General features: G+C 42.8%; 1 protein-coding gene across 2 annotated transcripts in view; it reads right to left on the bottom strand.

The window, feature by feature from the left end:
* fyb1b (FYN binding protein 1 b) overlaps window positions 1-17,009 on the bottom strand; it is a 36,236-nt gene extending 19,227 nt beyond the window's left edge. For both annotated transcript variants that reach the window (XM_063012016.1, XM_063012015.1), the window contains exon 1: window positions 16,967-17,009. In XM_063012016.1, the coding sequence (XP_062868086.1) occupies window positions 16,967-16,969 (3 nt within the window). In that variant the 5' untranslated portion in view covers window positions 16,970-17,009. The remainder of the gene's footprint in view (window positions 1-16,966) is intronic.
* Between the last annotated feature and the right edge of the window lie 668 nt (window positions 17,010-17,677).

A 17,677-nucleotide genomic window follows, 5' to 3' on the forward strand; every position in this document is an offset into this window, starting at 1 on the left:
TCACAGCAAGAAGGTCCTGGGTTCGATTTCCAGGCGGGGCGGTCCGGGTCCTTTCTGTGTGGAGTTTGCATGTTCTCCCCGTGTCTGCGTGGGTTTCCTCTGGGTGCTCCGGTTTCCTCCCACAGTCCAATAACATGCAGCCAGGTTAATTGGAGACACTGAATTGTCCTATAGGTGAATGTGTGTGTGTGTGTGTGTGTGTGTGTGTGTGTGTGTCTGCCCTGCGATGTACTGGCACCCCGTCCAGGGTGTTACTGTGTGCCTTGCGCCCACTGAAAAGCTGGGATAGGCTCCAGCCCCCCCCCCGACCCTGATTGGATAAGCGGTTAAGAAAGTGAGTGAGTGAGTGTTAAAACTCTGTGATATAAACAAGTCATTTACATTTCTTCCTTGTTTTGTGGTTCAATGTGACCACAAAGGTGTAGGTGCACTCTGTGTGTGTGTGTGTGTGTGTGTGTGTGTGTGTGTGTGTGTGTGAGAGATCTGGGTTGCCAGGTATGAGTTAAAAACCTCTTAAAAATGCATCCCATTGGAAAACCATGTTAAAAGTTTGTCATTCTTCACTTTTACGTCCATCATTGTAACCTAAATTTATCCTAACATTATAAAATACAGTTTTTGGAGTCACTTCTCTATGTTTCGCAACTAAAATGATCCGCACTCATCTGTAGGGTTTTCCACAGGATTTTGGAGTGTGTCTGTGGGAAGATCTGGCTCACAATTGACTGATTATTTCAGCTGGCTTTAGGTTAGTTCTTTATACCAAACCAGCTCTCTTTGCTCCTGTTTTAGGTTTGAGGAAGAGGTTTTTCTTTCTGTGTGAACTTCCTCCTTTTGCTTCATCCATAATTGCATATGCATGAGGATGTACGTACATGTCCTGCTGAATAAAGCAACTGCACTTGAGCGTTCTCCTACAGGTCTTTCTGATAGAGAGCAGAATTCATGGTTCCATAGTGATGATGAGTGTCGTCCAGGTCCTGCGAAAGCTTAGCAGTCCGGGACCATCACACTACCACCACCATACATCACATGACTGTTCATATGATGTTTTTAAGGTGGAATGCAGTGTAAGCGTTATGCCAGAGGTAACTAGACCCATGTCTTCGATTAAGCTTCACTTATCTACAAATGTTGAAAATTGAAGCAGAAGGAGGAAATGTAATGAAAGATGTGAAAATGAAAACTAGTTTGTGCTTCAGGAAGAGAAAGCGGTGCGTCTCTTGTGTTATGAGGCCGAGATGGGGCAGAGATTTGGACTCGTTTCAAATGACTCAGACTCGACTCGTGACTCGCAAAAAATGACTCGTAAACAACAAAAGTCAGCAACATTAGTTATGTGTGACAATTATATATATACAGCAGTGGGGATTTCTCTAAGACTGCAAGGGAAGCTCAGCTTCCCCTAAAATGTCAAAAATTAAATGGTCAGATATGTACAGTTGTGTTAACATTTCATTGACTACAAATGCGTTAGAACACGTTCATCTCGAAGACGAGTTCGTTCAGAATCAGCTACTTATCACAAATCGACTGACTCGATTTTGTTAACTTCTCATACATTCCCGGAGCGTCAGTGCATTTGCCCGTAGAAGCTGAGCGTCTATTCACTTCTATGGGGCTGCATGGAACGTTTTTTTTAATTGCTTCGAAACTCGCCGGTCATTGGATTAATGCCACGATTTTGTCCCGCCCCCGGACGCTGAGCGTGTCTGGACGCGGAGCTTCTGCAAGATGATTGGAGGATCAGTCGAAAGGCTGAATCCCATTTTGATTGACAGCTATTTTGAGATCTACACCATCACTTAATCACTGGGAGCTTCAGTCCCATCACAGATTTTGCGAGTGAAGTCGAAAGACAAACTGCAACACATTTCTTGGTATTTGCTTGGTGAAATTACTTGACCATTTCCATTGTTCATTGTGTAAATAAAACACACTCATAGTATCTGTTTCAGGACACTGGTCAAGTCCCTGGAAAAGACGCCTACTTGGTACGATAGGATCACAGGCCATTTTCTTGAAAAGGAACGGAGGGCAAAATTTATGTATAAATAAATTGACAAATTTTATGATGTAAGCCGACAATGAGCTTCCCCTCTTTGAAAGACCAGCAGCCGCCACTGACATACGGTATATGATCCGACATCATTCTGATCGTGTCATTTTCTGCTCTCTAATAATAATAACGCTCCGGCCATCTTAAACCGCAACGCACGCAATGGGTTAATGTTCCAGCTTCCGGCGAAGTGATGAAGCGTCGCTCCCTACTCCCTAAATTGGAATCTCACTTAAAATGGTGGCGTACCCTACGTAGTGCACTTCACAGGAACAGATAATGTGAATGGAACGCTCCTATAGAATCGGCGCTAATGATTGTGAAAGAGCCGCTTTCTGAACCAATCAGAGCTTCTGATTGTAATTGTTAGTAAGAAATGCTGTTATTTGCATTTATTCAGTTTGCGTCACACAGATGACGCGGTAATGAAACGCTCGATCGGCTTTCTAACGACTTCCTGTTTTACTTCACGACCGGGAAAAGTTTGGAGGTTTTTAATTATAAGCACATTTACAAAATAACGGATTCTGTTCCTAATGGGACGCACGCTTATAAATGTAATAGCATCTGGAAGAACAGAAGCTAAGGTAAGCAGCGGTTATGGATTTTTTGCTGCGTTTGGGATTTTGGCTGCTGTGCCATAATTTGCAATGAAAATAAAACATCAGTTGAAGCTTTTAACTGGTACAGAGGAAAGTACCAGTTACCACAGAGCGGGAGCCGACTCAGAGTCGTTTACGATTTACCGAGGTGAACCACGAATGTATGTGCTGATAGAATCGGCTCAGATGGGATCGGACTGTATTATCTTTTTAAAGTAAATATTTCATTCAGCAGAATCGCATCGCATGTATGATGTGCACAACGTTAATTACGTGCGTTTATTAATGAACGTTAACGTTAGCTTGTCAGAAGCTTTCTCAATGATGGCTGTGCAGTGTTTTTTTTTTTTACAATTAGTGATGGCAACCCAAGCAACTGTTCCACTGCACTATTTTACACTAAAAACTACACTATCCCATAATGCTCCAGATTGCATCATTCTAAATAGGTATCGGTATCGGTATCGGCGAGTACAAAAATACATGTACTTGTACTCGTACTCGGTTGGGAAAAAATGGTATCGATGCATCCCTAATGCAGATGTTTGACACCCCTGGCATAAAGTGGAAATAAACGTCATGAAATACGCCCTGGCATTTTCCACCCAACCAGAGAAACTATCTGATCAGATCTTGTAAGGGGGGGGAAGCTCCTTTACCCTGTGGTACCTGCAGAATACCTGTTTCTATTAAACACATACTGACAATGTAGTAAACCAAGCTAAAATAAAAACAATCCTTCATTTATTTAAACAAATGGTTATAAAAGAGTCAAATTAAAGAACGACATGAGAACGGCACTCGATAAGGATGATAGACTTCCTGCCATGAATATAACCATGATGTGAGCACAGTGTAAAACTGCTAAATTAATTAATTAATTAATGAACGCCGCCGTCAGCTATATGTAATATCCGATACAACCAAATAAACCAAAGCAAGCATTCAAACAGGTGAAAGAATGTCACACACGATCCTCAGAGCACCTTTACCTGCACAGACACAATCAACGTACAGGTGGAAGAGTTGTATACCTTTATACCCTTGATAAATATCAAATCTGATCCCAGTTCTGATCTAAATAAGTATAAATACTCAATAAAATGATTTTTTTTACCTTCTCCTTTGTGTTCTCAGCCTGTGTGTGTGTGTGACCAGTCGGTTTCAGTAACAAAGCTTCTCCCCCTGATCACACAGGAACTAAGTCAAATTAAACTCAGTAACATATACGAGCAGGAAGTTGCCCACTGAGCCAGTGCAGAAACGTGTTATCTTCTATCATACACCGGCTAATTTAAGCACATGACATGTCTTTAACATGACAGAGAGAGAGGGCGAGAGAGAGGGCGAGAGAGGGGTGATTCTTATCCGTTTTAGGCATTTTTGGATTTGGTTGAGCGTCTCTGGGACTGTTTTCATCTCTCGATGTGGATCGATGTGACAGAATTACGACAGATTTACAACCGTCGCCTCTGTCTCGTGGTCTGTTTGTGACACTCCGTTAGGAAGCGGTTGCACAAAACGTACATGGTTTAAGATTATTGCCACTCGAAGTGTGCCACACCGCGCCGGCCTGAAATACTGTGGTAAGAGCTGCGGTAAAATTTACAGCATTCAGCAGACACTTGTATCCAAAGCACAGATTGAGCAATTAAAGATCTTGCTCAGGGACCCAACAGTGTAACTGTGGCAGCGGTGGGGCTTGAACCGGCAACCTTCTGACTACTAGTCCAGTACCTTAGCCCGTCCGAAATACTGTGGTAAGAGCTGCGGTAAAATTGACATTCACAGCAATTAAGGACCTTGCTCAGGGGTCCAACAGTGGCAACCTTAGCAGTTTGAACTGGCAACCTTCTGATTACTAGACCGGTACCTTAACCACTGAGCCACCCTTAAAATATGATGCTTTTCACTTCAATAAATGCAGCATTTAGCAGACGCTTTTATCTATCAACTATGAACACAACTTGAGCAATTAAGGACCTTGCTCAGGGGTCCAACAGTGGCAGCAGTGGGTCTTGAACTGGCAACCTTCTGATTACTAGTCCACTACTTTAAGCTTAAGCTACTACTGCCCTTAAAATATGACTTCAGCGTTTCCCTGGTGCATAAAAGCAGATGCTCGTCAGTTTAATAAACATAAAACACAAATTGAGGACCCTGCTCAAGGGTCCAACTGTGGTAGCAGTGGGTCTTGAGCTGGCAGCCTTCTGATTACTAGCCCAGTACCTTAACCACTGAGCTACCACTGTCCTCGAAATATGAGCACAGCTTGTCAGTTTAATAAATGTAGAAAACATAGAACACAAATTGAGGACCTTGCTCAGGGGTCCAACTGTGGCAACTTTGGCAGCAGTGGGGCTTGAACCAGTAACCTTCTGATTACTAAGTTCAGCACCTTAGCCTCTAGGCTACAACTGTCCTTAAGATATGACTGCAGCTTTTCACTGGACGCTTGTCAGTCTGCTTCTATGCATCATATCATTTAACCTTGATCTTAACGGTAAGATCCGCACTGCTGGGGTTCGAATCCCGGGCTGGGCTTACGAATCAGAATCAGACCATTGTTGGGACACAACGGAGCATCCTTAGTGCAGGTCACAAGCCTGGATAAATAGGAGGGTTGGGTCAGGAAAGGCATCCGAGGTAAAAAAAAAAGTCATATATGAAGATGGAATGATGCACTGTGGCGCCCCCTAATGGGAGCAGACGGAATCATTCATTTAAAAATCAAAGGTCACAAGGTTTTGCAACTCCCACACACACTGGGACAGCTTATTAAATAATAATTCACTTTCTTTAATATACTATCAGAGACTCAGTGACTATCAGTTACTCTGTCATGGCTTTGTGATGGTTGCCTTTCTTCAATGCTCTCAGTCTTGTGTCGCCATGTCTTGATGTCGTCAATCCAGTCTGAGTCCTTTCACAAGTCCTGTCATACAGTAAGACTTGCGAGACTTAATTCTGTTCTGTTCTGGCCGTCTCGCACACTCGCTCAGTGGTGATCATCTTCCTCCATGTGGTTTTCAGCAGTCTTCTGATTTGCATGTTCTCAAAAGCCTGAATGTGTCTTTCTTCCTCTTGGTTCAGTGTCCATCTTTACGTTTCTTTACATCTACATGTGGCTACAGATCAGACTTTTATCAAGGTTCAAAGCTGCCACTTACAAAGTCAATCAGGGGTCCAACAGTGGCAACTTTGGCAGTGGTGGGGCTTGAACTGGCAACCTGTTATATCAATCATACTATATCGATAAACCTTACTCTTGTTCTGGCTGTCTCGTGCACTCGCTCAGTGGTGATCATCTTCCTCCTTGAGGTTTTCAGCAGTCTTCTGATGGGCATGTTCTCAAAAGCCTGGATGTGTTTTTCTTCTCTTTCATCAGCGTCCATCCATACGTTATTTTCATATCCAGATGTGGCTACTGGTCTAACTTTATCAAGGCTTTCATCAGTTGTAGCTTAGTTATGGTGGTTAACATGAATTTTATCTGGTGTTTCGATCACCATTACTTTAGTGTTCCGAACATTTATAATTAACTACTAAACCGATCAGCCATAACATTAAAACCACCTCCTTCTTTCTACACTCACTGTCCATTTTATCAGCTCCACTTACCATATAGAAGCACTTTGTAGTTCTACAATTACTGACTGTACTCCATCTTTCATGCTGTTCTTCAATGGTCAGGACCCCCACAGGACCCCCACAGAGCAGGTATTATTTAGGTGGTGGATCATTCTCAGCACTGCAGTGACACTGACATGGTGGTGGTGTGTTAGTGTGTGTTGTGCTGGTATGAGTGGATCAGACACAGCAGCGCTGCTGAAGTTTTTAAACACCTCACTGTCACTGCTGGACTGAGAATCGTCCACCAACCAAAAACATCCAGCCGACAGCGCCCCGTGGGCAGCGTCCTGTGACCACTGATGAAGGTCTAGAAGATGACCGACTCAAACAGCAGCAATAGATGAGCGATCGTCTCCGACTTTACATCTACAAGGTGGACCGACTAGGTAGGAGTGTCTAATAGAATGGACGGTGAGTGGACACAGCATTTAAAAACTCCAGCAGCGCTGCTGTGTCTGATCCACTCATACCAGCACAACACACACTAACACACCACCACCATGTCAGTGTCACTGCAGTGCTGAGAATGATCCACCACCTAAATAATACCTGCTCTGTGGGGGTCCTGTGGGGGTCCTGACCATTGAAGAACAGCATGTAGAGAAACAGATGGACTACAGTCAGTAATTGTAGAACTACAAAGTGCTTCTATATGGTAAGTGGAGCTGATAAAATGGACAGTGAGTGTAGAAACAAGGAGGTGGTTTTAATGTTATGGCTGATCAGTGTAGTTTATTTAATAATTAAGAAACTGCTGAAGTTGAAGCGGCTGAATCTTGTTAGCTGCTCTGCATGGATCATTTGTTACTTCCACTTTGTTTACGGTTACAGAGGAAGTAAAATAAATGACCCACGACAAACAACAAGCTTCCATTAAATTCAGTATAATAATAACTATTGTCTGATCTCAGAGCCTGAAATAAAAGCTTCATACTCGTGAAAATGAGGAAAAAGCGAAAGGTCAATAAAATATAACAGTTTGTGTTGGATATCAGATAAAGATCTGAAGCACAATCAGTTCTGACTGCAGGGAGCAAAATTCATCTTCAAGAAGGTCCTGGGTTCGATCCCCAGGTGGGGCGGTCCGGGTCCTTTCTGTGTGGAGTTGCATGTTCTCCCCGTGTCCATATGGGTTTCCTCCGGGAGCTCCAGTTTCCTCCCACAGTCCAAAAACATGCAGTCAGGTTAATTGGAGACACTGAATTACCCTGTAGGTGAATGTGTGTGTGTGTGTGTGTGTGTGTGTGTGTCTGGCCTGCGATGGACTGGCATCCCTTCCACGGTGTTACTGTGTGCCTTGCGCCCACTGAAAAGCTGGGATAGGCTCCAGCACCACCCTAATTGGATAAGCGGTTAAGAAAATGAATGAATGAAAACAGCGCCCCCTATGTGATCTTTTCAGAAGGCTTCTCACAGGACTTTGAAGTACGTCTGTGGGGATTTGTGCCCGTTCAGTCAAAAGCTAACATAGACGTTGATCAACAAAGCCTTAGTAGATGTTTCTTCATGTCTTTATAGAGCTCGCTCATGCTGGAACAGGAAAGGACCATCCCTAAACTGTTGGACATTGGAAGCATATCATTTCCTTTATATAATTGTCCCAATACTTTTGACCAGATATTGTATAAAGGTCAATAGTGGTCAGTAGTGGTTTAGGTACTGGACTAGTAATCAAAAGGTCTCTGGTTCAAGTCCCACCACTGCCAGGTTGCCACGGTTGGGCCCTTGAGCGTGTGATGGATTAACACCTGGTGCAGGGTGGTCCTGAACTGGAACCTGACCCACTGCAACCCTGACCAAATGAAATTACATTCCTTTGCCACTTGCGTCACCTGTAAACTGGCCAAGAAGAGCCACAGACTAGCACCCACTCCCTCGAGAGCTCAGTGGTGGACTGCTTCCGACTTTGCAGCAATTTAGGGCGAAAAGTGAAAATAAATAAATATTTTAGATAGAAAGCTCAAAATTTCGAGTACAGCGGTACCCTGAAACTGGACGTCAGTCGGTTCTGGGAGTGGTGTTGAGTTTTAAAGACGTTGAGTTTCGAGGTATTTTTTCCCATAAGGATGTTTGGGGAACCTGTTAATGCGTCCATGGTCCCGTGGAGCTGCAGATATTTTAGTCTCATGTAAAATAATGAGGTTGTTTTTGACACTTATACACTGAAAATAACACAAATATAATATAAACACACTGAAATACAATTACTAACAGTTAAACATCAATAAAAATACAATAAAAGCTGCACTTTAGTTTTACTTCTTTATTGTTTCCTGACGCTTCTTAATGGTGGAGATGCTTGATCTTGGAATACCGTATTCCCTTCAGCTTAGCGTGACTTATTGTAATAAAACAGCGAGTGAGGAATGTGATTAGTGGAGGAACTTATGAGCAGTAATAATGAAGAGAAGTTTAGTGCTCCTGTCTCCTTCTTTTACTACATTAAACCTAGTTAAGCTTTATTTTCAACCAGAAGCGTTTTAGACTCTGGGAGAAGCTGATTCCACACTGATGCAGATTCAGCTTAGATTCACACGCTGATGTCAAGTTTAAGGGAACAAATTTCTTGATGAAGGGCGTCGAGTTTCAAAGATTTTGAGTTAAGGAGACGTTGAGTTACAAGGTACCGCTTGACTGAGGTCATGTCAAACTAAAAAAATATACATTTACATTTTATGTTTAAAAAGTCAACATTTGATCATTTTAATGTTTCAACTTTGTTAAAAACTAAAATAAATATATTAAAATAGAAAAGTTTATTGTTTTACTTAGTTTATAATTTATAAATAGATAAAAAAATGCACAATTTAATAATAAAACTATACAGTAAATTTTTACCTTTCAATTTCAAATAAATATAAAAATAAAATGAGTATTAAATAATCAAAATTAAAAACAATTCCCCTATTTTAGCAGCACCGGACCATCACTGATCAGCGGATCACTGCATCTATGCACGGGAAGTTTGCTGAGCTGAACATGAACAGCTTGTTTGTTTACAGCAGGATAACAAAAGCAGAATCTCCTGTTAGTGCAGCGAATCTGCCGTTCCAGCTCGATATTAACATGCAAATCATATTCTGGAGTTTAAAAGCTGTGTCGGCGGCGACACGCCCGTTTATTCCGCCCGCTTAGCCGGCCAGAATGGCATCCTTTGTTCCTGTATGAGCGCTTATCAGCGGCGGCGTGACAGACACTTGTGCCGTCACACGCTGACCGTTAGCACCGGGGCGGACCCGACACGGGGACATGAGGAACTGGAGATAAGCTTTGGACGTGCTGTCGGGTACGACATGTACCGCTGGTGCTCAGCAGGAAAGCAGAAGTTAGTCGGCACTGGCTGCGTTACCACCGTGCTGAAGTAAAAGCAGCCGTGTTGGAGTCGTACCTCCAGAAACTTTCCGTAGGTGAATACAAGCGGTTTTACTGGGTTTTCCATGCTGGCCTTGTTCTGCTCCCAGTGTTGGTGTGGTTAGCCACACGCATATACAGAGTCAGTTCTCACCCTGCCAGTCAGTACAAGACTCACTAGCCTGAGCATCGTGCCAACAGTTCACATGCTAGATTCTTAAAACATTATATATATTATATACGTACAAATCGGCCTCAGTTTTAGGTCTGAATGCTTTTCTGGCACACAGTTCAAGCGTTTCTTTAATGCCCATCACTATCAGATTTCCATTACAATGAATGGGGAACGTATTTAGCGGCTGGATGTGAGGCAGGTACTGTGGGAACTTGTCCCGGGTGAACTCTCACCTTCTGCTTGGTGATTCTCGCTGACATCAGGATTACATTTACAATGTGGCTTTTATCTGAAACCGATTTAATTAATTAAGGGTTAGGGGCCTTGCTCAGGGGCCCAGCAGTGGCAGCTTAGCAGTGGTGGGCCTTGAACCAGCAACCTTCTGATTACTAGTCCAGTACTTAACCACCAAGCTTCCTCTGTAATAAGCGATGATTTATATAAGAACTAAAAGTGGAAGTTTATTTTGACTTGTTTTGGTCTCAGATAGTCTGAGTCTCTTTAATTATCATCAGTTTAAGGTTCTTTTATTTGTATTTAAGGCTCTCCAGATCTGTGTCTTAGACCTCAAATAGTCTGAGTCTTAGACCTGTTTTGGTTTCAGATAGTCTTGAGTCTGAGACCTGTTTTGGTTTCAGATAGTCTGAGTCTGAGACCTGTTTTGGTTTCAGATAGTCTTGAGTCTGAGACCTGTTTTGGTTTCAGATAGTCTGAGTCTTAGACCTGTTTTGGTTTCAGATAGTCTGAGTCTTAGACCTGTTTTGGTTTCAGATAGTCTGAGTCTGAGACCTGTTTTGGTTTCAGATAGTCTGAGTCTTAGACCTGTTTTGGTCTTAGATAGTCTGAGTCTTAGACCTGTTTTGGTTTCAGATAGTCTTGAGTCTGAGACCTGTTTTGGTTTCAGATAGTCTTGAGTCTGAGACCTGTTTTGGTTTCAGATAGTCTGAGTCTGAGACCTGTTTTGGTTTCAGATAGTCTTGAGTCTGAGACCTGTTTTGGTTTCAGATAGTCTGAGTCTTAGACCTGTTTTGGTTTCAGATAGTCTGAGTCTTAGACCTGTTTTGGTTTCAGATAGTCTGAGTCTGAGACCTGTTTTGGTTTCAGATAGTCTGAGTCTTAGACCTGTTTTGGTCTTAGATAGTCTGAGTCTTAGACCTGTTTTGGTTTCAGATAGTCTTGAGTCTGAGACCTGTTTTGGTTTCAGATAGTCTTGAGTCTGAGACCTGTTTTGGTTTCAGATAGTCTGAGTCTTAGACCTGTTTTGGTTTCAGATAGTCTTGAGTCTGAGACCTGTTTTGGTTTCAGATAGTCTGAGTCTTAGACCTGTTTTGGTTTCAGATAGTCTGAGTCTTAGACCTGTTTTGGTTTCAGATAGTCTGAGTCTGAGACCTGTTTTGGTTTCAGATAGTCTGAGTCTTAGACCTGTTTTGGTTTCAGATAGTCTGAGTCTTAGACCTGTTTTGGTCTCAGATAGTCTGAGTCTGAGACCTGTTTTGGTTTCAGATAGTCTGAGTCTTAGACCTGTTTTGGTTTCAGATAGTCTGAGTCTTAGACCTGTTTTGGTTTCAGATAGTCTGAGTCTGAGACCTGTTTTGGTTTCAGATAGTCTGAGTCTTAGACCTGTTTTGGTTTCAGATAGTCTGAGTCTGAGACCTGTTTTGGTCTTAGATAGTCTGAGTCTGAGACCGGTTTTAGTCTCAGTTAGTCTGGGTCTTGTTGTTTTTTTGTATAAGGAAGTATGTTTAAGTCATTCAGTATCCGAAAAGGAGAAGTTGCAGAAATACTGAAATCCTGAGTCTGCCTTAAAAAATACATCAGCAGCAACGTCTAGTCAAAGAGGGTTCGTTCCTGTCTTTCAATTATAATAATGACAATAAAACTTATGTATAATCAGTCTGGGCTTATGCAAAAAAAGGTTAACATATAATTACTTTAAAAAGGCCACATGTTGTCTGGTAAACAACTTTGCCAACTTTGCTTTTAACCACTTTTGAAGGAGTGTCCACATTTGCTGAAGACTTGTTGGCTGATTTACTTTAATTTAATGTGTTAATGCTGGTGTATGTAAACTTTTGACCCAAACTGTAAGAGACATAAAACTACAACTCGGTTCAACACACACACACACACACACACACACACACACACACACACACACACACACATCACATCAATTCCTCTGACTAACAAAAAATAATAAAAGTTGATTATTTATGTCTTATCGACACATTTTCCGTTATTCTTTATCATTTTTTGTCTGTTTAAATGTAGGGGCAGTTGTAGCCTAGCGGTTAAGGTACTGGACTAGTACGCAGGAGGTTGCTGGTTCAAACCCCACCAGGTTGCACACACAGCGACTTCAGACTCGACTCGGACTCGTTACAAATGATTCAGACTCGACTCGTGACTCGTAAAAAAATGACTCGTAGACAAAAAAAGTCAGCAACATTAGTTACATGTGACAATTATATATATATATATGATCCAACATCATTCTGATTGTGTCATTTTCTGCTCTCTAATAATAATAATAATAACGCTCCGGCTGTCTTAACTCGCAACATACTCAATGGCTAAATGTTCCAGCCAGCTTCCGGTGTAGTGATGAAGCGTCGCTCCCTACTTAAAATGGTGGAGTACCCTACGTAGTGCACTTCACAGTAACAGCTAATGTGAATGGAACGCTTCTACAGAATTGGTGCTAATGATTTTAGGAGCCGCTTTCTGAACCAATCAGAGCTTCTGATTGTAATTGTTAGTATGAAATGCTGTTATTTGCATTTATTCAGTTTGCATCACACAGATGACGTGGTAATGAAACACTCGATCGGCTTTCTAACGACTTCCTGTTTTACTTCACGACCGGGAAAAGTTTGGAGGTTTTTAATTATAAGCACATTTACAAAATAACGGATTCTATTCCTAATGGGACACACGCTTATAAATGTAATAGCATCTGGAAGAACAGAAGCTAAGGTAAGCAGCGGTTATGGATTTTTTGCTGCGTTTGGGATTTTGACCACTGTGCCATAATTTGCAATGAAAACAAAACGTCAGTTTAAGCTTTTAACTGGTACCGAGGAAAGTAAAACGGCTAAATACAGTCGCTAATCTGTTGTTGTTTTTTTATCTGAACTTACAGATTATTTCTTTATTTCTATGCTACATTTCCAATATATGTTTTGTGTTTATTATATTGACTCGGAGTCATATTTTGTGACTTGTGAACATCTCAGGTTGCCGCTGTTGGGCCCTTGAGCAAGGCCCTTAACCCTCAATAGCTTAGACAGTATACTGTAAGTCGCTTTAGATGCCGAAAATGTAAATGTAAAATAAATGAGCTGATTCAGGAGTTAAAAATAACGCTGGGAGATTCCAGTTTACTACGCCAGCATTAATATACTTCACATTTCTGCCCCAGTGTTTTAACGTCCGTAACACGGAGCTACCGCTGAACATTTAGGACGATCCCAGCGAGCCAGCAGGTTCCAGGACTACAGAGAACTATACCAGGGCGGGTCGGTGAGAACCCGGTGAGAACCTGGCGAGAAACGTTCACGCTGTTATTCAGAACAGAGCTCAGCACTAAGAGAGAAGATGTTGCCTGAACTAAAGAGGAACCACGAGCTGATGAAGTAGGCGAAAACGTTCGTGCGCTTACACAATGTGGTGTGATTGTGCAAAAAAAGAGAAACCCCGGCAGAACCGGCGTCATGTCATTGTGTTTTAGGGTAATTCGGTGGAACGTACACCAAAATCCCACGGTTTAGTTCTCATTCTGTTGTTCTTTTCTTTATTTTTTAATAATTGTACTTTTTCTGCTTACGTTTAAGCCCTGTGTGGCCTCGCCTGCACCTACCCCAGTGCACTACTCTGATCCTCTGGCTCTGGTCTTATAGCTGCCCTGCGTATTAGACTTGTGTCCACAAAAGCTGAACTAAAAATCTTCCTCTTTACTGCTCGGTGTTTTTCCAGGGTGTTTCCTCCCTTTCGCCCTGTGAATTGGACCCACAGCGACCCTGACCAGGATAAAGCGGTGGTAAAATAGACAATGTATGAATGACCACAGCTTTTGCCTCTTTTGCTATTTTAGTTCTGCATTTTCTCCCTTTTCCTCCCAATTTAGTCATAGCCAGTTCCTCTCCCTCTCCTGGAGACCTCGTTGGCATCTGTGGAGGGTATACTCTCCTGACACGTGCCCCCTCAGATGCATGCATCCTTTGTAGTTCTACAATTACTGACTGTAGTCCATCTGTTTCTCTACATACCTTTTCACCCTGTTCTTTAATGGTCAGGACCCCCACAGAGCAGGTATTATTTAGGTGGCGGATCATTTAGGTGGTGTCCACTCACTGTCCACTCTGTTAGACACTCCTACCTAGTCGGTCCACCTTGTAGATGTAAAGTCAGAGACGATCGCTCATCTATTGCTGCTGTTTGAGTCGGTCATCTTCTAGACCTTCATCAGTGGTCACAGGACGCTGCCCACGGGGCGCTGTTGGCTGGATATTTTTGGTTGGTGGACGATTCTCAGTCCAGCAGTGACAGTGAGGTGTTTAAAAAGTCCAGAAGCGCTGCTGTGTCTGATCCACTCATACCAGCACAACACACACTAACACACCACCACCATGTCAGTGTCACTGCAGTGCTGAGAATCATCCACCACCTAAATAATACCTGCTCTGTGGGGGTCCTGTGGGGGTCCTGACCATTGAAGAACAGGGTGAAAGGAGCTAACAAAGCATGCAGAGAAACAGATGGACTACAGTCAGTAATTGTAGAACTACAAAGTGCTTCTATATGGTAAGTGGAGCTGATAAAATGGACAGTGAGTGTAGAAACAAGGAGGTGGTTTTAATGTTATAGTTGATCGGTGTACAAACCCAACACGTCTTATAGGTGTGTATTTAATTGTATTAATTGTAATATTGTTTATCTGCACTGCGTGTGCTTGTGTTCTGTGTTGCACCCTGGTCCTGGACGATTGTTATTTCATTTTATGCGTTTTATGTACTTGTATGTAGGTGAAATAGCAGTAAAGCCTCTTAAACTTACTGTTATTCTTTGTCTAGTGGCGTTTATAGTAAATAGGAATCTATTTGGGACCTCTGGTCTGACTGGGGCTACTGGGATAAATTAAATGCATGAATAAAGCTTACAGATGATCATTACGATTACGGGTAAGCACCAGCGTTAACACTCAGGCCTGTCACGCTACAGGGTTCATGTGGTTCAAGTGTGATACCAGGGTACAGAGAAGCATCAAATACAAGCTTAGTTTCATTTCATTTTGTGTTGTCTTAAATTTGATGCAATCTGATAAATCTCAGCCTACCCCAGATACTTGCAAAGTTAGTGATGCATGACAGGATGTTTCTTTATAGAAAATAGGTTTTAAAATTTAATTAGGCTGCTTTTTAGAGGCTTATCGGGTCATTTTTGACCCTCAGGACAAAGGAAACTACAGAATCTTAAGCCTACATGAGGGTTAAATGCCAATAAATATAGTTTATTAAAGTCAAAATTATTTAGTGACTTTCTCTGTCTGTTTCCTCGGCTGCTCCCGTTAGGGGTCGCCAACCGGATCGTGATCCGCATTATTGATTTGGCACAGTTATTACGTCGGATGCCCTTCCTGACACGACCCTCCCTATTAATCCGGGCTTGGGACCGGCACCACAATGCACTGGTTTATGCATCCTAGCAGCTAGGTACCATGTTTTTGGACTGTGGGAGGAAACCGGAGCACCCGGAGGAAACCCACGCAGACACGGGGAGAACATGCAAACTCCACACAGAAAGGACCCGGACCGCCCCACTTGGGGATCGAACCCAGGACCTTCTCGCTGTGAGGCGACAGTGCTACCCACTTAGCCACCGTGCCGCCCATTTAATGAGTTTCTATGCCACCAAAATTTTGAGCTGTATTTCAGAGCTGTATATTTATTTTTGACCCAACAGACTTTCAGAAAACGCTCACAAACCTAAAAAAGAATTTAAATGTGTGAAAAATCCAAGACACACTCAATATAAAATGTATTTCCCTTTTTAGAAGTGTATGTAAACTTTTGACTTGAGCTTTAGAGGTGCGTTTGCCAAACAGACAAAATCCCATTCGTCAATTTTAACAAACTTTTTATTATACAGTATATATATATAAAATTAAAACCTCCTTGACAAAATTGTTCTTGGCATCAATTCAGATCATGTTGGTGCGCTCAACTTTCTATACTGACTTTATTTTTGTTTATTTTGTGGTTCTGAAGCTGAAAATCAAACTGGTTGATGTTGCTGGTTGGTGATCTCTGCGGTTCTATCAGCCAGCCGGGCGTCCCTACAGGCATGATCGGCTGTTTCTGAGGGAGAAATATGTGATAGCCGAAGCCCTGTGATGAATTGCCTCCTTGTATAAGGTATTACTGCCTTGCAGGGTATTACTTCCCAGCGTTTCCACATAGAACCGGACCCACTGTGACCCTGACCAGGATGAAGCGGTTGATAGAATGATGTGAAATGATTAACATCCCATGGAAGGTAAAGTGTTTGTGTCCTGCTTGTAATACAGGTTTAATGATTACACTATATGGACAAAAGTATTAGGACGTCTCTTCTAATATTAAGGAAATGACACGCTTCCGACTCGGCAGCAACAGTTTGGGGAAGGACCTTTCCTATTCATGCATGAGCAAGCTCTATAAAGTCACGAAGAAAAGCTCGGTTTAAAGCACAGCCCTACTGAACGGCTCTGGGATTAACAACATCAGCATCAGCGCCTGAACGGGCACAAATTCCCACAGACGTACTTCGAATTCTTGTGAGAGGACTTCTCAGAAGAGCGGCTGTTCTAGCTGACAAGATCACACAGATCGTTTTGAAATGGGACGTCCAACAAGCTCACGGTCAGGCGTCCGAATACTTTCGGCCACGTCTTTAAGAAGATGCTTTTAGAAAATGCTGAATTACAGATGTTCTCGAGTGACGCTGATTTACATTGGAGTCTAAAACTCTTCCACATTAAACTGAGCCACGTCAGGAGGAAAAATATAAGTACAAGTACCGGCTGAAAACGATTCGAACCCTGAACCCTGCAGCACCTGCACGTGTGAACATCTCATCTTTAATAACTAAAATAATAGTGCCACTCACCATGGTGGAAGGAAATCTTCTGCAGCGTCTGATCACCGTCCGGTTTCACTCGAGTGTGTGACTGAGAGAGTGTGAGTGAGAGTCTGAGAGTGTAAGACGGTCTGGTGCAAAGCCTCGGCGGTTGGTGTGAAGCGTCGCTACTTCCTCTCGGCGCTGCTGGCCAGCGGTTCAGTCATTACAGGAAGTCCTATCGCTAACTCCATCTCGTCAATTTGCATGTTCCATACTGCACTTCTGTTCTCTCCGAACTGCACCAGCGCAGAGAGATTTTCCACCTCCGACAACCGAGGGTATTCGAAATACAAATAAATAATAATAATAATAATAATAATTCATGGGCACTCAGGTGGTGCAGAAGTAAAGTACGCTATCCCACTAGTGCTGAGATCTGGGGATCCAAGGCTCAAACGTCGGCCGGTCAGGCATCTGCATGGACACGACTGGCTGATGTTCAAACAGGTTTGGCCAAAACAGCCCAGCCATTGGGAGGTTTGCTTATCAGAGAAATATCAGAGTTGCATCCCGTGTTAAAACTGTGCCAGGTCGGGGCGCCCAGGTGGCACAGCGGGATATTCCGCTACCACACCAGCGCCGAGATTCTAAACTCCTCGGTTTGAAACCGGTCGGCTGGGTGCCATCTGGGGGGCATAACTGGCAGTGCCTGCAGCAGATACTAACTGGCCACCGTATCTGTGGGTGGGATCCCTGATT

The sequence above is a fragment of the Trichomycterus rosablanca genome, chromosome 16 (assembly GCF_030014385.1).
Source record: "Trichomycterus rosablanca isolate fTriRos1 chromosome 16, fTriRos1.hap1, whole genome shotgun sequence".
Classification (NCBI taxonomy): Eukaryota; Metazoa; Chordata; class Actinopteri; order Siluriformes; family Trichomycteridae; genus Trichomycterus; species Trichomycterus rosablanca.